This window comes from Benincasa hispida, chromosome 6 (assembly GCF_027475165.1).
Source record: "Benincasa hispida cultivar pf3 chromosome 6, pf3_genome.v1.1, whole genome shotgun sequence".
NCBI lineage: Eukaryota > Viridiplantae > Streptophyta > Magnoliopsida > Cucurbitales > Cucurbitaceae > Benincasa > Benincasa hispida.
This window is the reverse complement of record NC_143483.1, coordinates 8,447,019-8,469,798: the sequence shown is the minus strand read 5'-3', so window position 1 is coordinate 8,469,798 and position 22,780 is coordinate 8,447,019. Positions and strand designations below refer to the sequence as shown.

General features: G+C 32.4%; 3 protein-coding genes across 4 annotated transcripts; 2 read left to right on the top strand and 1 right to left on the bottom strand.

The window, feature by feature from the left end:
* The first annotated feature begins 2,716 nt into the window (after positions 1–2,716).
* On the top strand, positions 2,717–6,481 carry LOC120079610 (RNA-binding KH domain-containing protein). The gene is made up of 8 exons (XM_039033847.2): positions 2,717–2,973; positions 3,591–4,188; positions 4,299–4,727; positions 4,809–5,066; positions 5,174–5,440; positions 5,596–5,672; positions 5,880–5,947; positions 6,146–6,481. The coding sequence occupies exons 2-7, from the start codon at positions 3,610–3,612 to the stop codon at positions 5,923–5,925; spliced, it is 1,656 nt and encodes a 551-aa protein (XP_038889775.1). The 5' UTR covers positions 2,717–2,973; positions 3,591–3,609; the 3' UTR covers positions 5,926–5,947; positions 6,146–6,481.
* A 4,050-nt stretch (positions 6,482–10,531) lies between these two features.
* On the bottom strand, positions 10,532–14,329 carry LOC120079085 (Pentatricopeptide repeat (PPR) superfamily protein). 2 transcript variants are annotated; one of them, XM_090314497.1, is made up of 3 exons: positions 12,346–14,329; positions 11,547–11,855; positions 10,532–11,474 (listed from the first exon to the last, which is right to left on the bottom strand). In XM_090314497.1, exon 1 carries the CDS (start codon positions 14,099–14,101, stop codon positions 12,488–12,490), a length of 1,614 nt encoding a protein of 537 aa, XP_090170623.1. In that variant the 5' UTR covers positions 14,102–14,329; the 3' UTR covers positions 10,532–11,474; positions 11,547–11,855; positions 12,346–12,487. The 2 variants fall into 2 exon arrangements, with proteins under 2 accessions (XP_090170623.1, XP_038889201.2); XM_039033273.2 differs by having other exon boundaries at positions 10,532–11,419.
* On the top strand, positions 10,984–12,009 carry CASP5 (casparian strip membrane protein 1). Its single transcript, XM_039033717.2, has 3 exons — positions 10,984–11,201; positions 11,283–11,406; positions 11,574–12,009. Exons 1-3 carry the CDS (start codon positions 10,984–10,986, stop codon positions 11,790–11,792), a joined length of 561 nt encoding a protein of 186 aa, XP_038889645.1. The 3' UTR covers positions 11,793–12,009.
* Positions 14,330–22,780: the final 8,451 nt, after the last annotated feature.

Here is a 22,780-nt window from a genome sequence, read left to right as displayed (position 1 = left end):
TAACTTTGATATGAAAGATCTTTGATCTTGCTGATGTTATCCTTGGAGTTCAAATAACAAGAAATCCAAGTGGATATATACTTTCTCAATCTCACTATATAAAGAAAGTGCTGAGAAAATTTGATCATTTTTAGAGTAAGTATGTTGTTACTCCATTTAATCCAAATTGTAAGTTGAAGAAAAACAATGACGAAGGTGTGTCTTCTCTAGAATGTTCTAGAGTAATTGGCATCTTAATATACATAATGAATTGTACAAAACCTGATATTGCTTGTTCAGTAGAAAGGTTAGCAAGAATGCAAGATACACAGTAATCCTAGACATGATCATTGGAATGATTTAGTTGGAGTTCTAAGGTATTTGAAGTATACTATTGACTATAGATTGCATTATACGAGGTACCCACATGTACTGGAAGGATTTGGTGATGTTAAATTGGATTCCTGATAGCATGGAGACTAAATCGACCAGTGGGTATATTTTTTTTACCTTAGATGGAGCAGTTGTATCATGGAAACCTTCAAACAGATATGTATAACACGTTTTACTATGAAATCAGAGTTTGTAACTCTTGATAAAATAGGAAAAGAAGCTTAATGGTTTCAAAATTTTCTTGAAGACACTACATTATGGCCAAAGCCTATAAGTGCAATATGTATTTGTTGTGACAATTTTGCGGTTTTTATAAAAGCCAAGAATAATGTCTATAATTGCAAGTTACAACATATTAGACGCAGGCATAATCGATAAGTTGCTCTCTACTGGAATAGTTTCCATTGATTATGTGAAATCAAAAGAGAATATTACAAATCATTTGACGAAAGGATTATTAAAAGAGCAAACGTCATATACATCGAGGGAAATGGGGAAAAAGCATATGAAATGAGTTATTTGGTGGTAACCTAATCTTGTTGATTGGAGATCCTCAGATCTAGGTTCAATAGGCAAACTAGTTGGATAGTTCATATTTTACACACTAAGAAACTTATAGTTTCTACCCATTTCCATGATATTGTAGAATGTGTGATCTGTAGATGTTAAATTCATGTTGATACTTTGTTTTACAAGAGGAGTAATGACATAATACTTTTAATAAATATTACCTATGTGATAATAGAAGTTGGATCGCTTCTGTAAGAACTTTTCAAATGGTGTATGTCCTCTAAAGCTCTCATGAATTCAAGATTTTATCTAGGACCAAAATGAACACAAACTTATAGAACTCAAAGATACAAGATGAGTGGTGTGTGATATCTATTGTCTCAATTCACCAATGAGAATGATAGTTCCAGAGCTTAGTCTCACTATTTCTTTGGTAAATTTGATGGATATTTACTAAGGAAGATTCAAGTCCATAAGACACATCTCTGGATGTATAGTTTGTCTGTTTACTCTTAACAGGTAGTGTTTGATTTTTCTCTTTCTTTCATATGGAGGATTTTTGGATATTGTAGTGAAAGAATGTCAAACATTTGAATATTGAAACATAAGCAAATGAATTTAATTATGTAGATTAAATTCAAAGTTATAAACTTTCAAATTAGATTGAAACATCAAATTAAGATGATGTTTCATGTATAAATTTAACATGTATGAAAGTTAAATTTGTAGTTTCTTCAATTTGAATGAGTTTGTGTTTTATTTTTGTCAAGTAGCAACTCATTTGAGTTAAATTTGACAAATGTTTCAATTTTGTATTTATTTTCTTTTGTATTTTAGAGAGTTAGTAAGTTGCTAGCCTATAAATAGTAAATTGGTTCCTTATTAGTAGCATCCTATTCCAAATTGAAGAGTTATCCCATTTCTTTTTTTCTTTCTTTTGATCTTGAGTTGAATTGAGAGCAAGTATCCAAGAGTTATACTAGATCCGAGTAGTTCGAGGTTGTAGTTCTAATGGAGTTAGTCATTGAATCCAACTGAGATGATTGTGATAGTCTGCTTGCAGCCCGTGTAAAGTAGATAATTGTCTTTAGGATAGCACTTACCAGAAGTGTGCTTCAACTACGTTTTGAGTGTATTGTTTCTAGTTGAGGTGTAATCCAATTGCTAGTGTATTCAATTTATATTATTGAAAAATTGCAATGGATAGCAAAAAACATAAGGGTATTTGCAAATATAACAATATTTCTAGTTGTGGTGTAATTCAGTTGCTAGTGTATTCAGTTTATACTATTGAAAAATTGCAATGGGTAGCAAAAAAACATAAGGGTATTTGCAAATATAAATGGTTTTCTAAAATTGCAAAAATAGAAAAAAATTTAATTCAAATTCCCGATTTTTTTTTTATTTTTATAATTTTTTCCTCATTTATATATCAACAAGTGTATCTAATATAATTTATATATTGGTATATAAATCAACTGATGTACATTATATTGTATAAATATGATTTATGAACATGCAATTATTGACAGATAAATATGATTTATGAATGATAAATTTAGTGTATCTATTGTATAACTTATATACTTTATCACTAATATATTAATTAAATTAAATTGATATACCAAATATAAAGTATATAAGATGACTAATATATCAGATATAAAGTATATCAAATCTATACTACCAATACATATGTTCATACACCCATAAAGGTTTATTTGGAATAATAAAAATGAAAATCTATTATTATCTTTTTGCTCTATTTGCGAATTTATAAAATTTAAGAATGTTAACCTTAATAAAACTTGTCAAATTTCGGTTGGAAATTGATAATTTTCAATTATTTCTATATCCGAAGATATTATTAGATGTCAGGGGAGAAAAATCTGAATTTAGAAATATTTGGTGGCAGAAAGTGTAATTTAGGGAAAGTAAAATGAGTCCCGAGGGTCAAAACCCTAGACTCCGACACAGAAGAAAGACCCGAGAATCAACGATCGTTTCCTAAAACTCTCGATTTCGCCCAGTCGGTCTTCGCTTCTCATTGCGCTACCTCTTCTCCTCCTTCTTCATTCTCATAATCTACAGGTTTCTTCATTCTCTTTACCCTCTAATTTTATTGATTTCTACGTCTTTCTTGTTTCTGTTTACGCTACCGATTGTTTTGTATGTTCTTCCCCAAATCTGCGATCCTTCTGCGATTTTCTTGAATTCATTATCTTCCTGTATTTGTGCGCGACTGATTCCGCTGACGACTCGAGATCTAATCTCGTTTTCTTAAAGCCTTGTTGCACTCGGTTACTTTTTCGTTTTCTTTCCTTGTTTTCCGCTATTTTGGCAAGAGCACTGCTCAGGAACAAAGTAGCTACCGACAATCTCGCGTAATTCTTCGAATATTTTGTTCTATATTCCGTTGAATTTTGTTAAAACCAGCCGTATTGTTGTGCAACATGGACATTTAATACCGGTTTCCGGTGTAACATTAATGTTGAAACTTCTTATATTAAGCTGGAGCGGTCTTTTCTTGCCATTGGCCTGAAGCTTGAGTTTCTTCAGATTATAACTGAGCAAACGTGTGATGTTGTAGTGTATATGTGCTAATTCTGATTTAGCTAGGATATGTTACGGCTGTTTGTATTCTCTGTTATCTTTTAATTTCTGGTTTGTTCATGACTTTGATACCTTTTTCCCCCTTGTGGAGACAGATATAACCAGTTTTAGTTCATGGCTGGTCAGAGGAATAGTTACGGAAAACGAAATCATTCCCAGTCTGATTATTCTGAAAACGGAGGGAACAAACGAAGAAGTCATGGTGAGGACCGGGACCAGTTTGTCATAGATTCAGAAGATACCGTTTACCGGTATTTGTGCCCTGTTAAAAAGATTGGAAGTGTTATTGGAAGGGGAGGGGAGATTGTGAAGCAGTTAAGGATAGATACTAAATCAAAGATTAGAATTGGAGAAACAGTGCCTGGATCAGACGAGCGTGTCATAACAATCTACAGTGTGAGCAACGAGATCAATTCTTTGGAAGAAAGTAGTGATTATGTTTCTCCAGCTCAGGAGGCTTTGTTCAAAATCCACGATAGAGTTGTGGCCGATGACTTGATGGATGAGGACTCCGAAGGAGGAGGTCACCAAGTCACAGCAAGACTTCTTGTACCATCTGATCAAATTGGTTGTATTATTGGGAAAGGTGGGCAGATTGTCCAGAATATTCGCACTGAGACTGGGGCACAGGTTCGCATTCTTAAGGATGATCATTTACCACGTTGTGCTTTGAGTTCTGATGAACTTGTGCAGGTAAGTGAATGGCTTTTACCAAAGGATTTTGTTTAGTCTTCCCTAATTTTCTTTTTAAGGTGCATGCTTTTGTTTCGGTGATAGCTTCTTAAATTAGTTATGTTTTTCAGATATCTGGTGAACCCTTGATTGTGAAGAAAGCCTTGTACCAGATTGCATCTCGGCTGCATGACAATCCATCACGATCTCAGCATCTACTCGCTTCTGCCATACCTGGTGTATATTCTTCTGGTGGTTCACTTATGGCTCCTACACATGGTGCCCCGATTATGGGATTAGCTCCATTGGTCAGTCCGTATGGAGGTTATAAAGGTGACAGTGGTAATTGGTCCAGGTCTTTATATTCAGCTCCAAGGGAAGATTTATCTTCAAAAGAATTTTCTCTTCGACTGATATGTCCAACTGAAAATATTGGAGGTGTCATTGGAAAGGGTGGAGCTATAATCAATCAGATTAGACAGGAGACTAAGGCTGCCATAAAAGTTGATAGTTCAGCTACTGAAGGAGATGATTGTTTGATAAATATTTCATCAAAGGAGGTTTAATCTAATCTTTTATATCTTTGTCTTTTGTTGGCTGTGGGTTATAGTTCTGACAGTTCTATTCATATACTGCTTCAGTTCTTTGAAGACTCATATTCTCCCACGCTGGAAGCTGCATTGCGCTTGCAACCAAGATGCAGTGAGAAAGTAGAAAGAGATTCTGGGATTATTTCATTCACAACCCGTCTGCTTGTGCCTACCTCACGAATTGGTTGCTTAATTGGTAAGGGTGGAGCTATCATTACCGAGTTGAGAAGGCTCACCAAGGCTAATATTCGAATACTGTCAAAGGAAAACCTCCCCAAGGTTGCCTTGGAAGATGATGAAATGGTGCAGGTGACTGTTAATTGATTTATTCTCATTTACATGGCATGATGAGATCTTTTTTGTATTTCATATTGCTTGTGTTGGTGTTGGGTTAATTTGGTGGTTTTTCTGATTAGATATCTGGGGATATTGATGTTGCCAAGGAGGCTCTTGTACATATAGTGACCAGGCTTAGAGCCAACCTTTTTGATAGAGAAGGTGCTCTCTCAGCTGTTCTGCCTGTTCTGCCGTATCTTCCTCTATCAGCTGATGGTTCAGATAGTCTAAGTTATGATGGTAGAGAAGGTAAAAGACATGGGCGTGGGCATTCATATTCAAGTGGTTATGGGGGTTTCAGTGATTTGGCTGGTGGTGATGGTTATGGAAGCTACAGTGGCTCACAGGTACATATATTATCCTTGACATGTCTAATTATAGCGATGGGGAAAATGCTTCCTTCTGCTTTAAGAGGCTAAAATGCCAGATAAGATTTTGATGACAATTTTATTTATTGCCTTGATAATTAGTTTGCAACTGAAGCCAACCTTTTCCTTTGTAGATTGGTGGTGGTGGTGGTGGTGGTAGTGCTTATGGGTCCTATGGAAGTTTTTCTGTGGGACGAAGTGGTAGTTCAGGGTAAATTCTTCTCTTCATCTCCATTAGCGGTCTTAATCTTGAAAGCAGGAGGAATGATTTAGATTGACTTTGTTTAGTCCCTGTATTTTTGTCAGTAATCTTGTAATTTGTAAATCTTTCTAAACAATATGAATTGGTTTGACGTAGTTAATGTGAAGTTGATAAAAGGGAAACAATCTTGTATCTGATGGTTTTCTGTTTCTCTAGGGTTTCTGGACATGGCAGTGTTTCTCGGAGGAGAAACTATTCCTAGATACGGTGGTCATTGTATACAGGTATGCTATTCCCTTCTCCCTTGGGGCAGGATTAAAGAGAGAAAATACGGAAGAAAAAATAACTTTACCTTTTTAGAACATTCGCCAACTCACCACTGACAATTGATAGTTTGATGAAATAAAGCTATCCGGACTCCCTATGCTGAAAATTCTGATACAGTTATTTTCCCCTTGCCTTTTTCCTTCCCATTAAAACAGCTGAGATTTTGAAGCCTGAGGGCCAGCCTACTGCCTAAACCTGAAGACCAGATGAACCAGGGTTTGACATATTCATGGCCCACCTCGATGCTACCTTTAGAAGAACCATGCCTGAAGATCCTGTTGACTCTTAATTTTAACTCGTCCACATACCAAGATGACCATGCATAAACTCTTGAGCTCCTTAAGAACCTATTAGCCGAAATGCCTTGGCTTTTTTTGTTGTTTTTCCTGCTCAAAGATTGAACTATGAAACCGTGTTGACTTCCGCATTGGACACTTGTGGAGTTTCGTTTTGTGTGGTTTACTGCTATAAGATTTGATTAGAGTTCATGATGTCCTCGAGATTCTGCTTTGTTTTTTAACCCCCTTGAGTGCACCCTATTTCTGCATGATCTCCTAAATTGTGCAGGGATTAAATGTCATGTTCTGCTCTCTTGCACCCAATGGTCATTCATTTTTATGGCGATATAACATCCCCCACTTTAGACCTCCTAATTTCTATAAAAGAAAAAGGTTCTCTCATCAAGTCTCGTGTTCTAACCTTTGAGTGAACTTAATAAGAAAATCCTTATCTTTCTGGGTCAAGACTTTGGGTGGGTGCAGGTGCCTTCGGATTAGTGGGGGGTGGGGCCTTCAAATTACTGGGTTATCGAAAAAGAATATCAAGTCCTAATAGTTTTGTTTAAGAATATGATATCACCAGCCAGAGAACAGAAGGAAAGGGGGCCAGTTTGTTTTCTAATTATTCAAGCTATATCTATTAAACACAGTGAAATTGGAAATATGTGGTTAAATTAAAGATGCTTGCTGTTTTATTTTATCCATTACGTGAAGATGCAATATTAGGGCAAGCCGGTGTCTAATCTATACTTGACAGGGCAAAAGGTAAGGATAGTTTTAGTTTGAAAATGCATTGGTTTGCTTATTGTTTATGTTTGGTCGGTCAAGTGAGTATTTTTCTAGGAATCATGTAGGATGCCTTGCAATATTTTTGTTTCATAACTTTGAATTTTATATAGGATTTACAGAATTTTATGCTTCAAAGGCCTTTTTTCTGTTAACATAGCTGTGAGGTCAAGCTGAAACATATGTGCCAGGTTACTGGTAACTCTAGGTATAGCAAAAAAAAAAAAAAAAAAAAAAAACCCCTTTATGCAAGAAAGTTACTTTTTCCGATCCTGGACGTGGTTTGTGCTTTAAGCCTCTGGTTCTTGCTTGGAAACTTGGTAGCTGGAACTATATTGATAATCATGGTGGATACATGTTATATAAGTATGCTGCAAGGGAGTTTTCTAGACTGGCTCATTTTGACCTTGGAAGGTTCTATTTTTATGACTTAGAAAATGAGGGTTAGATAAAATGTCCGTACAAATTGTTAATGTGTTTGGCACAATATGAAGAGTTGGCTTCAAATCAAATGGTTGCTTGCAATCAATTCGAAGATTAACTTGGAGATGATGGCTAGAATGAGCGCAGGATTGGACGAGAATGGTCGGATTGAATTGAAATGAGTCTCTTTGTATTGTTCTTTTTCAATTTTATAGAAACTCTATCGATATTTTATTATTAGAATCTATTTTTATGAATAAAAAAATTAGTGTTATAATTCCTAGTGTAAATGGCCATGAAACATTTGATGGTTCCGATTTTAACATTCCCAAATCCCCACTTGGACTTCTTGAAAAGGTGTTGCTGTTGACGTAGTTGGACGCCTTCGCTGCTTGTGTTGGCTGCTTTATGTGTTTTGACCAGCTTGGTAGAAGCTGGGTTATATTCTATGCATCAGTTTTAGGTGTTCAATTTATTTATGTAGTTTAGTCTGTTTTTTCAATTTAATATTGGAAATATTTCGTTTCAATTTTGATCTTTTGTGACATTTCATCGTTGAGGTGATCCTGTCTTTGAGATGATGCCTATAATTGATGTAGTGACAAAATTTAAATGATAATTAATTAATTTGTACCATTTTGCAGAAATTGTGTTTTTTGATTTAGTAAATAAAGATTGGGGAATATATAGTAATATGATCAACTTATTTAAAAATATAATGAAATAGCAAAAAGTTTCTCAGTCCGTTGAAACAATTTTATGTTTTTTTTTTCTATATTTAAAAATATTTTTGACAGTTTTGTTATATAAAACAATTTCTCATTGGGAAAATTGTGATAGCCAATTATAGTATGGGGGAGAAGTAGCTTTCAAATTCAAATTTCCTCTTGATTCTTTTTAAAATTTCAAAGTTTAATTAAGGTCTTTCTTGCTTAATGGGAGTTGCAAACAAAAAAGGAAATACAATCTATCAAAATAGGAAAAGCTTGAAATAAAAATTTTTGTGCTGTTGTGTTTGCTAAAATCATTTTGGGACCATAATTGTGTTCAAATATCTTCATCTACTTCACAAATTCAGAATGAGAATCAAACTAAGTAATATGATCTCGTTACAAGAAAAAAAAGAAAGCAAGAACAATCCCATTTCCTCTTTCATGTCCTTGTTTTGTTAAAAGACTGCAAAACATAAAACTAAAAAGAAAAAGACATGTCACCTTAGTGAACATAAATTGATATATAAATGTATTAACGATCAAGAAGTTTGTGGTTCAAAATACCTACCTTTTACTCTAAGAAAACAAAATACACTTCAAAACATCAAGTTTGTTTTTAATGATTAAGAAATTTGTGGTTCAAAATACCTACCCTTTATTGTAATTAGAAAAAGAAAACAAAAAGCACTTCAAGTTTGTTTTTATTATTATAATATAATAATAATTTAAAGAATAAATAATATTCAATATATCAATGAAAAATAATTAAAAAAATTAATTAATTATGAATAATAATAATTTTAATTATAAATATTTGAAGATTATAATTATAATTTAAATATTTAATATTTTAATTATAATTATAAATATTTTAATAATTTTATAATTAAAATTAATCAGTTAATGCAAACGTCATACTAATTATAATCTAACACTTAATCATTTTTATTATTAATTAAACTCAACATTAGTGATTTTACTTTTAATTAAATAATATAAGAAAATATATTTAAATGAGCAATATATTGTATAAAAGGTGAATAAAATGAGATAAAAATATGATATATTAATAACGAATACTAAAAAGTATTTTGTAAATATGATATGTTAATAATGAACAAAGTAATAAAAAATAATCACAATAAATAATTAACTTCTTATAAATAATCAGTGATGATTATATGTTCATAATGAATTATCAAATTGGAATTAATCTCCATAAATTACTTGATTATTAAAAAAAAACAATAGAGTAATAAATTATTATTATTGAAAATGAAGTTTAATACTAACTAAATTTAACTAATTCTAGTTTATTGATTAAATATATTTAAGATATTTTTAGTTAATAAATTAATAATTTATGTAAAAAATAATTCCATTCATTTAATAAATCTTTATTATAAAAATAAGTCAAGTAAATATTTTAATATATCATCGTTAATTTATTATAATAAATATCTATATCATTTTTGTTAAATTAATATTAATTAATTATAATTAGTTAACTATATTCAAAGTGAAATTATATGTAAAATGAAAAACAGATAAAGAGGGGTAAAAGAGAAAACTCATAGTTTTGGAAAGGAATAGAAAACTCTTATCTGTGAGAAATGAGACTATTCCCAGACAAAGAGATGAAAACTGTGAAACAAACATGAGAATTGGATACCGATAGTTAATTTCCATGCAGAAAAAGGATGGGCAAAAGGGGGAGAGAAGGCAATTTAAAATGAAACTTGGAAAGGAGAGCGTGTCAAGCACACAGCATATAATAAAGATTTGGATATAATATATATATATATGTGAAAGTGGAATGGTTTTTGATAGTGCAGCCAATTCTAATACTGAACCCAACTCAACTTCTCTCAATTTTTTGTTCATATCTTTTTGAGTTTTGCATACCAACTTCCAACTGCCCTCTTAACTGAACTCCAAATTATTTTCCCTTTTGGGTCTTCCTTAGGTTGAGCCACATGAGTTGGTACCCTCTAACCCTACCCTAAAATAGGATATATGATGATAAAATGCAAACCTTTTATACTCCTTACCCATTTCCTACCCAAAAAAGGAAATAAAAATACCTACACTCCAAACATAGGGACAAAAGGGAAACAATAAAAGAAAAGTAAAAAAAGAAGAAGAAGAAGATAATCATGAGATTAAAATACAATTTACGTAAATTCCAAAATTAGATTAGACCTGTAATGACATATTTATTGCAAAGAAGAAGTCCTACTCGGTTGTTCGGCGAAGATCATATAATAATTTATAATTTAGAGTCATGATTATTGACAAAAAAATCACATTTAGGGTTTAGGGTTGAGGATGCAATGTAATGTAAATTATATATTAAGGATGTAATTTGATTAATTGAACAATATATAATATTTATTGGTATCATACGAGCCTACATAAACATGAATATTAAAATAATTGACTAGACAAGCCAACCTAATTTCAAAAAGTTCCATACTTCTAGTTTTTTTTTTTTTTTTTTTTCCCTTACAGAAAACTTAAAGTACAATATCTTAAAAATTATTTTAAAACTACTCAATTTATTTTTAAAAACTTAAAGTATATAATCTATGAAGATCCCCCTGTTTTTGGAGTGGAGTTGTTTGCTCTCCTGTGGGCATGGCCACTAAACTTCACCAAAACAACAATGCATAGCTTAATGCATTGCGTATTAATAGCTCCTTTGTGCACACTGCCTAGCCATGCACATTGAGCTTCCCAAACAAAACCACTTCTCAAACCTTCATAATCTAAACAATAACCCTTCAAAGAAAGATGAAGGCAGTTATGGGCGAGTCGAGTGAGTTGAAGAGTTCCAAACTCAAACCAGGGGTGAACCGTGGTTTGTCGATATTCGATTTCATCCTAAGGTTGGCTGCCATCGTTGGAACATTAGGAAGTGCAATAGCTATGGGAACGACTAACCAGACTCTTCCATTTGCCACACAGTTTGTTCAGTTCAGAGCTGAGTTTAATGATCTGCCTATGTTTACGTATGCCATAATCTAGCATTTGATTTATAATTCAAACTAACTCCTCCTGAATTTACTAACCTGGTTCGAGTGTTTGAGCAGCTTTTTTGTAGTAGCCAGCGCCATTGTAAGTGGCTACTTGGTTCTGTCTCTGCCTCTTTCCATATTCCACATCCTGAAGAGCAAAGCACGTCGGACAAGGGTCGTGCTGGTATTCTTAGACGCGGTATTTCCTTTACCTGTATGAAGTTCAATCATTTTCCATCATGTCAGCAGCTTGCAAAAACCATCGATCTGAGTAAAAATATGCGAGTAAACTTTGGCAGTGATTAAAAAAAGAAAGAAAAGTAGACCAAGTTCGCTTACTTGTGCGTTTTGTGCAATTGTAAACAGGGAATGATGGCTCTTTTGACATCTGGGGCTTCTGCAGCAGCAGCCATTGTGTACTTAGCTCACAAAGGAAATGGCAAGACAAATTGGCAAGCCATTTGCCAGCAATTTAGCTCGTTCTGTGAGCGAATCTCAGGCTCTTTGATCGGATCTTTTGTAGCAATTGTTCTACTTATGATTATGATCTTCCTGTCTGGTGCAGCACTGTCTCGTCGCCGTTGAAAGTAATTTATCATATCACCAAAACCTTGCAAGTTTATGAGAACTACATCTGGGTCTTTTTATCTGCAAATCATAGTGCATATATGAATTTGAGTGTGTTGAAAAATGACTAGAGGTCCAACTTGTCTTTGAGTGTGTGTGATGTATTGTTATTTCTACCAAGTCGATTTAGGAATGAGCTTCAGTTTGTAATGAAAACCGTATGAATACTATTATATCTCTAAGCCAGCCAAACAACACAGAGAGACTTCAACACAAAAACAAGATCAAAAAAAACATTCCCAGTCGTGTAAAAATTTTTGTTGCAAGGAGGAAAAACATGCAGAAAAACGTGGGAACCTTGTTTATTTTATTTTATTTTTTTGAAGAATAACAGAAGAGGCTAGGACAACTTCTTACAGGGCAATGAAACATAAATTTTAACTAATCTATAGTTGTTTGAGTAAGAACAACCATTCTAACCCTCAATTTGGGGATTCCATCTGGAAACATAGCAATACAAAAAACACAAAAATCCTTCAAAATGAGTAATGGTGACCAGATTCGGACATACGTTTCGAAATGTTGGTCTCCAGTCATGCCTTCGACCAGAGCTGGATCTGCACGCTTGTTTCTGTGGCCATAGCTAAAGAGGAAAAGATCCTAAATCATTGTAAAGCTTTGTAGTGATGAAGCATTAGAACATATAACAGAGATCAATTGCCTTCTACAAATTTGGGCTTTGAGTCCAACAAGAAAGCATTAAAGGTGTTATCTGTGTCAATCAGGCTACGACCTGCCTCCTTTTTCACCCCACCATCATCCATCAACTTCCGCACTTTCTGGACTCCATCCCACTCACCTTGTGATGCATATATGTTAGAGAGGAGTACATAATCCCCACTCTCATCCTTCCTCATTTTGAGTAATTGCTCATTTGCGCGCCTTCCCAATTCAACATCTCCATGAACTCTACAGGCCCCAAGTAGTGTTCTCCAAATGATGGCATTAGGTTCAATCTCCATCGTGTCTATAAAATCAAATGCTTCCATCAATAGCCCGGCACGTCCCAATATGTCTACCATACATCCATAATGCTTGATATTGGCCTCAATTTTGTACGTCTTTTTCATAAGATTGAAGTACATTCGCCCTTCTTGTACTTTCCCAGCATGGCTACAAGCAACCAACACACCAACAAACGTGATTTCATTTGGCCTCATTTTCAACCTGAGCATTTCTTGAAATAGATTTATCGACTCCTCAGCATGTCCATGGAAAGCCAAACCTCCTATTATTGAATTCCACGAGGTGGTATCTTTGTTTCTCATCCCTTGAAAAACTTCCAAAGCATTCTCAATGCTTCCACACTTGGCATACATGTCTATCAGTGCATTGCCAAGAAGCACACTTAAATCTCCGCAGCACATGTTGAAAATGGTACGATGTATCTTCTTTCCAATTTCCAAATCTCCCAGATCAGCAGAAGCAGATAAGATACTCAACATTGTTACATCGTCTGGCCTCTGTCCCATATCTCTCATTGCATCAAACATCTCCAAGGCCTGCTTGTTCAATTTAGAAAGCACGTATCCTGCAATCATCGCATTCCAAGTCACGACATCTTTCTTTGGAGCTTCATCAAACAGTTCCTTTGCCTTCTCCACCTCCCCAAGCTTTGCATATGCTGTTATCATCACATTCCACGAGACCAAGTCTTTCATGGGCATTTCATCAAACAACTGTCGTGCAGCATCCAGTTCCCCCCTTCTTGCATAGCCTGTTGTCAAAGCTGACCAAGGCACGACATCCCTTTTAGCAGAAGCGTCAAAAAGTAATCTTGCAGTGGCCAAATCGCCACAATTAGCATGGAAACAAATAAGAGTATTCCTTACAAATTTATTGGATTGAAACCCAAACTTCAGAACCTTCCCATGAATCCCGAATCCCAACTTAACCCATGAAAGCTTAGTGCAGGCCTTGAGTACAAACGAGAAGGTAAATTTATCAGGCCTAACTCCACGATTTTCCATCTGGGTATAAAGAGAAACAGCAGTTGCAGGCTTCAAGCTCTGAGCCGAACCCCTGATCATGGTGTTCCACAAGAAGATATCCGGTTCAGTAATTTGGGCGAACAGTTGGTGGGCATAATTTATTGTTCCAGAAACAGCTATTGCACTGACGAAAATGAGTTCTCTGAGTGCAGATGTGCTTGAATTAAGGCCATTGACGATCAGAAAGGCATGAAATTGCTTCAAAGTACGAAAGCTGGTGCATTTCTGCCATAAACTAGACCTTTGAAAGCGGTTGAAGCTACTGTCATTTGTCATTTGACGATCAGAAAGGCATGAAGACTTAGATTTTGGCTTTCATACGGATCTCCCAGTTTATTTTAGAAATTTGAATTCGCCTTGTATTGCAATTGTTGCCTTAAATTTGGTTAAATTAGAAAGAATTTAGAATTTGATCTCTATGCTTGGATAAAATTCTTTGAAACTAAATTTTAACTCTCCTAACCATAGAAATCAAAATTTTAAGTCATATGAAGGTTCAAATTTGTATTCTACGTTAATACCTTAATTTTGTATGGAACCCCACAAGTTTTACTTTCTATAAACTTTCATTTCAAGATTTATCAAAAAAAAAATGTTCTCACTGCTATAAATTTAATGTTTAATCAATAGATACCCATCAACTAAGTAGGTTACCCAAATTCATATCCACTCATCGAAACGAAAATTTAACTGGCATATATATGTATTAGACTTAGTTTGAATCCTCTTACTTCCTATTGTACTAAAAAAAAACATATGCTCATCCCATTAATTCAAATTATTCTTACAAGTTACAATATTTGAATTCGATCTTGTAGCCTACACTTTTAGGGGATGTTTGACTTAGTAACATGAGTTGAGTTGAGTTGAATTGGTATAATATACCAACTAAGTGTTTGGCCCACAAATTTTAAAGGTTGGTGGAGTTGAGTTAGTAGATTTTACCAACTCACCCCAACTCATCTCAACTCTCCCTTCTTTCCATATTTTCAATGGCTTCACCTATCGGCCATCGCCACACTCCGAGAACTAACTCCGGGCTCCGACAACCACCTCCAATGACAACTCCAGCGACCAACTTTGGACTTCGACAACCACCTCTGTTGACAACTCCGGTGACCAACTCCAAGCTCTAACAACCACCTCCGATGAAAATTCCGACGACGAAATCCGGACTCTAACAACCACCTCCGATGACAACTCCGGTGACCAACTCTGACAACCAATTCTAGGCTCCGAAAACCACCTCTGATGACCCAACTCCGACGACCACCTTTGTGCTACCAACTCTGACGACCAATTGGCTCTGGTAATAAACTCTGATGACCAACTCCGACAATTACCTTCGACTACAAACTTCGATGAAAACCACCTTCGATTATCACCTTTGAGCAAGCAACTTCGATGACCAACTTGAGGCTTCGACAATCACCTTCAACGACAAACTCCGACAACCAACTCTAATACCACCTTCATGCAACTGACTTTTGGCTCCGACAGTCACCTCCGACTACAATCTCTAGCGAAAATCATCTTCGATGATCAACTTCGATGACCACTTTCACCCGACCAACTCCGAGATTCGAAAACCACCTCCAATGACAAACTTTGACAACCAACTCCAATACACCTTTATGTGACCAACTTTAGGCTCCGACAACCAACTCTGACTACAAACTCCAGCAAAAATCATCTTCGATAATCAACTTTGACAATCACTTCCGACTACTATAAGACTGACGATTGTAGGGTTATTGATTATATAAAAAATATTATTTTGTCTATATTAAATGCAATATTTATACATAATGCATTCACGTATCAAATTAGTGTTAAGACTATTTAGACAAAAAATATGTAACATATAACAAAAAAGACTATAAAATGAAAAAAAAAAATTCTTGGAACATTTTCCAGCATGAATTAGTGAAAAATAAAGATTTGTTCTCTAATGATCCTCCAAATTTAGAGGAAATAAAAGTGAAACTGTTGAAGAAATGGGGTGACATTCTATTGGTTGTTAAGATGATTTGATTTCGCTTTAGTTTCTCATTTTATTTAACCATATTTCTAATGAGTTAATTGTCGTTCATTGCCCAAAAAACGAAAGAAAGAAAGAAAGAAAAGTTTTAAAATTTATAAGAAAAAATTGCAATCCATTTTTTATTCAAACAAAAATGGGTAGAATTATTGAATAAAAAAGTTTCAAAACAAAAATAGTAATTATAAAACCAACACATAAACTCAACTCTACACCCAAAACATATGAACTCAAATCGAATAACTCTACACCCCAAATACAGACAAACTCCACAAACATATGAACTCCAGACATTCTATCTCAATTCAGCGTCCCAAACATCCCTTTAAAGTTTATATAAATTTTACATAAATAGTTGTTTGGAGTCTTTAAAAAAACACCACAATAGAGAAATATTACATTTGCTCCCTACTTTCTATACTTACAAAGTTTGGTTTTTTTTTTTTTTAAAGAAAAAATTATAAATTTTACTAGATTTATTTAATAGTGAATTTTGTGTATTAGTGGAGTTAAATTTGGAGGTGGATTTTGAAGGAATGAGTTGAAAAAGATTTAATTTGGTTTTAGTTAAAATAAGTGAATAAAGATGGGGAAGATAGGGTGAAATTGGGTGTGAAGAGGAGTTTGGAGGAGACCCAAAATTTGATGAAAATTTGCAGCATCTTCTCTAATTCTTCTTGGAAGTAATTGAAAAAGGAGTTATCAACTCTGCCATATGCCCTTTCTTGCAACTCTAAGCCTCAATCATCTGAAAGACCCATTCTTTGATAGAAATAGAAATTATGACGTGTGAAAAAATAGAATGAAAATATTTATATTTGTTATGAATTTCAATATTGTGTATGTCTGTGAGCATGATTTATCTAATTTGAAATTGAATAATGAGTTGCACACTTTTCACTTTTAATGCTAAAGCCATTAATATCATATATTGTGCATTAGATAGACAAATATGTGATAAAGTCTTACATTTTGATTATGCATATGATGTTTGGAATTTTCTTGATAATATGTATAGTGTAGAAAATTCTTTTTGTACTACTAATGATTTACTTGATGCGACGGAGAATTATAATTCTCAAAATCAAGGAAAAATTCATAAAGTAGAAAAAGAAAAATGTGATGGATCCTTATTGTGATTAACGGCTCATTCGGATAACGACTCTCGAGATGAAAGTGACAAAAATGAGGTAAATCATAAAACCCCTCCTTACGATGAACTATGATTCATTTGAAAGCATACAATGTGATCTTAAAAAAGTTAACTTAAGATATATGAAGTTATTGAAGAAGTTTAAGCATTATCTATTGAAAATAAATCTTTGCACCTAATGCATGTTTGAAAAATAGAGCAATTGGTGTTTTGCATGATGATAAATTTTGTGATGATGAAAAATGTGCTTTTAAATGATAGAATGAGTTTCTTGAAAAAGAGAATGATGAACTAAAATCTTTAACATGTGAAATGAAAATTGAATTAAACGATTTGAGAGATAAAAATGAGAAAATGGAATCTTTCTCTTTCGAATTGAAAGATGGAATTGCTAGTTTGAAATATAAAATTCTTATTTTAGTAAATAATAATACATTTTTAGAAAAAGATAAATTTTCTCTCGTTGATAAAATCAAGATTCTTGAATGTGACAATCACGAAAAAAATGATTTTTTCCATGTGCTTAAAGAAAAAGAATTGCTTTGCAAAAGCATGAAAAAGTTAGAAATATTTGTGGGAAATCAAATCTTGCGCATAATCAATTTCATGCTAGACCAAAATATTCTCATAACGTGAACTTTGCGAATAAGCATGAAAAATCAAAATTTGTGCATAAGGATGTTAGTGAAAAATCTAAATGTAATATGCATAGAGCTAAATTTGTGTCTAATCATAAAAATGCTAGAGATCAAGAAAAACTAAAATTTGTGCCTATATGTTATTTTTATGGAGTTAAAGGTCATATTAAACTAAATTGTTTCAAATTGAAAAATGCTCCTAGAAAGAATTTTTTTGAGAAAAAGATTGTGAAAAATCAATTAGTTAAAAAGAAATTTTTACCTAAAGTTACTTGTTATTCATGTGGCAAAGTTGGATAAATTTTATACTTGTTATTTGCCAAAAATAAATCCTAGTAATGTTGGAACTAATCTTAAATAAGTTCCAAAATCGTTGCTTACTAACAATGAAGGACCCAAAAAATGGGTATCAAAATCTTTTGGTTGAGCTTTCTATATAGACGTAGTTCAGGAAGCAAATAGTTGTTTAGATTTTAAATTGGGGAATTATTTCAAATTGAAGTAACTAAAAAGCTTGCTTGAATTCAACAAAGAAAATTAGTTATTTGGTAACATATATTTTTTTTTATTCTTGAGATAATTATGCTTTTGGTATCTTTATTGAAATTATATCTCTGGAATGGTTTTAGAAAATTTAAATTTGCTTTCTTGAATTATATTGTATATAGATTTCAATGTCCGTAGGAAATGATTGAATATCTATTTATTTAGCATTTATTTATATTGCTCATTATTTGACTTTTTGGTCAATTAGATATTTGCTCTATTCTTGTGTTTTTGTTGGAAAATATTGAGGAAAAGGATGTTGAGTTTTTCAAAAAAAATTCTTTGTTTTGATGATAATATATATGTTGCTTATACTATTGGATGAAATTGATAATTGAGCATGTTATTTGGAAAATTTGTTAATTTCTTTTCCATAAGGGCGGTATTTATAGAATCGATATATTCTTGAATCCTTGATTTTTTTTTTAATCAAAATTGGTGTAATGTTTTATTGTGTTGCTACCATGTTTATATTTGATTGATAATGTATTCTCTCTTTTGGTAGCATTGAATTTTCTAAAATAGATCTGTTATTATTTGGTGTCATTATTTGTTTTTCAAACAATTGGAGTTTATATTATAACATTTGATATTTTGGTATCTCAATTGCTTGATTTTTACTTGAATAATTCTATCTCATTGATTTTTATTGACATATTTCTTATTGGAAGGAGATGTTGATATTAGGAGGGTTATACACTTTTATATATGAATTTCATGTTTGATGATATTGGTTTCTCGTATCCCTTTATTGTAGTGTGATCATCTTATGCATATTGTTTATCTTTTTGGGGGGAGTAATTTTCTTTGGAATAATAATTTTTTCTTTGAAAATTTATTTGATATTTCTACCCTCAAGTTGATATGTGCTAAAAAGTCTTTTTGTCCCTTATTAAGGAGAAGTATTCAATTGATTTCCAAAAGGAGAGAAATTTGATGGTCAAACAGAATTAGCCTCTTGAATCTACAATGTTGTTGCTTGTTATATTTTTTTTTGGAAGACATGTTGATAGGAGAAGAAATATAAAGTATGTGTTCATGAATTTGGGGGAAGTTTTCATGTTTTTATGTTATGTTTTCCTTAATTGACTTTTTTTTATTGATTCCTAAAGGGTGAGAGGCATTAAGAAAAATGAAAGCATGTTGTTATTGGATATATTCTTTGTGTTCAAGTGCACTGAAATTGTATTTGTGTTGATTGTGACTCTTGTTCATATTTCATATCATAATCTACTTTGGATTTCATTTTTCTTAAGTTGTTTGTCATCATAAAAAAGGGAGATTGTTGGTTTTTTTGCCCTTAATCTCAAATTAATTAATTTTAGTTAATTAATGAATAAATATTTTGATGATAACAAACTTGCTTTTATTTATTAACAATTTGAATGTTTTGAAGTGTCCGTTGCGTAGAGCTCAGAACAACGGATCTAGCGCAATTTGAATAACTCAAATCAGAGTTTAAAAGAAGAAGATACGATCAAAACAAGCTTAACAGAAAAATTTCGAGTACCACTTGGAGCAATGGAAGAGTGATAGATGGTGGACTTTTAATTTTTTGGATTGGTTTTAAAAAGAAAGTGAATTTAATATTATTTTATGTTTATGTCTAACTCATAGTTTTGGACACATGGTGAACATTGTATTTTGTTAGGTTTTAAATGAATGTAGATATATATTATTATATTATTTTCTTTGTTTGTGTGTAACTGCTAGTTGAGTTTAAAATCTACACCATTGATTTTTCTTTTCCAAGATTCAATGGCCAAAATTAAACGTGATTTTCAACAATTTTTCTTCACTATTTAAGCTCATATTCTTTTCCAAATCGTGGCAATAATTTTTATTTTTTTTCAATCCTCCATAACTCATTAAGCAACAATTGTTGCTCTCTCTCGAAGCTTCAATTTTCTTCTTTTCATCTTCTTCTTGAAAGAGATATTTTATGTTGTGAGGATTGATTCATTGATTGCTAAACTTGTAAATTCACTCTTTTAGAGAGTTTGTCGAGTGTGCTATTTATTTATTTAAACAATTGCAAGGGTTGCTCGGAAAAAGAACATTGTACGGTTCGACTCTAAGTTATGGAAAGAGTCAAGTTCGTAGTGACATATCCAAGAAGAGCTTGGGAAGTGGATTTTGGCCGGTTATGCCGATTCACTATAAAATTCTCGGTGTTAATTTTTCTATCCTTCCCCTACTTAATTTTGCAATGAATTTGTTATTATATTTTATTGTTTGAAATTAATTACAATTTTTGTTCTTGAAATTGATTGGTCATATTGGATTATTTTGATTGGTTGTTCTTAAATTTTTATATCCACAATCAATCTTGTTATTAGAATCAAATTGAGTGCTTTAAAGTAGTATTATTACCTCCTTGATTATTTTGGGTTGAATTTATTTGCATGAATTTATCGTTTAAATTAATATTAGCAAAACGTTTGTTAAATTGTTTATTTTGGTCTACATAGTAAAAAGTTTTCATTAAGTTAAATAAACTCTATTCACCCTCTAGAGTTGTCATGGTAACGTCATTCCTCCTCAGCTGGATTCCTCTTACATTGAGGATTTCCAAAGATTTCAATCTTCCACAAGCATGATCAAGAACAATAAAATAATTTCACAAGCATCTTGCTAGGTTTAGAGTAAATAGTTGATTTCCCCCTCCTTTTTCTGTGACGTGGTCGTATTTTATGTATTTATGTTTAGTCGATTCAATAAACATAAATATTTTACTAATATATTTGCTTAAGACATATATTCTTCTTCCCCAAATGTTCTTTTTTTTGAAGTAACTGTCAGAAAACTACAAGGCTCTCTGGCCAACAAGGAAAGAGAAATCTCTTGAATACACAAAGACATGAACCAAGAAAGATAACAACCAAGCCACAAACCACTCGATCCTACGAATATGCCGTTTAATTGAAAGTACAAAACACACATTAAAAAGAAACCGAACGGAAGGAAGCTACCATCTTTTTTATTTTAGCCAAATAATTTGTCATTTTCACCTAAACTTCCATAAGGCCCCTCATGTAATAGTTTCTCTGTTTCAAACTCTTCTTCTTCGGCCAAGAAGAAAAGCCCAACCCCTAATACAAATGCTTGTGGAGTGGACTTGGACAGGCCCATGAGCTGCCACAATCCCAACCCTAATGAAGCCCAAAGCCCTCCAAGGCCCAATAAGAGAACGACTTGATCAATAAAGGCATATGATAGCCTATCAAGAAAAAAAAAAAAAAAAAAAAAAAAACTTTCACCTTTTCTATTATATTATTCTCTAATAAAGTTTATATCGATAAAATTATTGTATTTAAACCATCATCAAATGATCTTAACTCAACAAACTAACTGCAATTTAAATCATATGACTTTTAAATAATTATCTTCTAATAAAATAGAAAATAGTTTTTAAAAAATTAAATACCAATATAAAATTAATATGCATACTTCAATTATTATAGCTAGATCGCAAAAAATGTAATATTATTTTACCATGCAATATAATACGATTCTAAGTTTAAAATTGAAATTTACACAACCTAGTTTATTTCGAGTTATGGATTATTTTTTTGTTTAAAAAAACAATTGTCGCTAATTATTTTAAAAGTAATAACAACTTTAAACTATGGTTTCACGAAGGAGTAGCTTTGTCTGGCTCGAGTTAACAATTTCCGGCACTTGCCTTTGAATTATTTGTTTTGAGATTTTGTAGATATTAGATAAGTTTTGGAGATATTATTTTTAGATATATCATATGTCATTTTAAAAATAAAAAAATATTTAAAAATAGGTCTTTTGATTTTTTTTTTTTTTTATTTGTTTTGTAATTATCATATGTAATTATCTTTTGTAATTATCTTTTGATCTTATTAGATAAGTTTTGAATTATTTGTTTTAAAATTATTATTTGGATTTTCTATTTATAAGAATTTATTTTTTTCCAACTCAAATTTTTTCTTATTTGTTTCTTTGTTACTCCGTGATTTAGGGGCTTGATTATAAATAAATAAATAAATAAATAAATACTCCCAATTTATTGGTTGACAATTAATTAAATAATATAAAAAATAATTAAGCCAAATTTAGCCTATCAAAACGTCTATTAAATTTTGTTATCTCTACACTATTACCCAAGTTATTTAATATCCATTTATTATGAAATGTTTTCTTCCATGTCCCCATAAACGTTTTTTTTTTAAATACTAATTTTATTATTTAATTAAAAATGTACACTAACTTGTCAAACTAACATTCTATTGTCGAAATACCGTGTCGGAAAAAAAAATGCAGAGATAATTCAAAAGGATTTAATATAATTGGTTGTGAAGTGTCTCAAGCAATCAAATCAAAAGGTGTTTATTGTAAAAAGAGAGAGAAATAATTTTTAAAAAAAAAAAAAGAAAAAAGAAAAGGAAATTTCATCCATCCGAACATAATCCAATATAAATAAATGTACTGTTTATCATTTCAATGGTCAATAATTCTATTCTCCACCTCATGCAATAATTAAACTAAGTTTAGAATTCTCTATAGAATTGTAAGATGAATTAGGACGTAAAAATATGCTCGAAAAA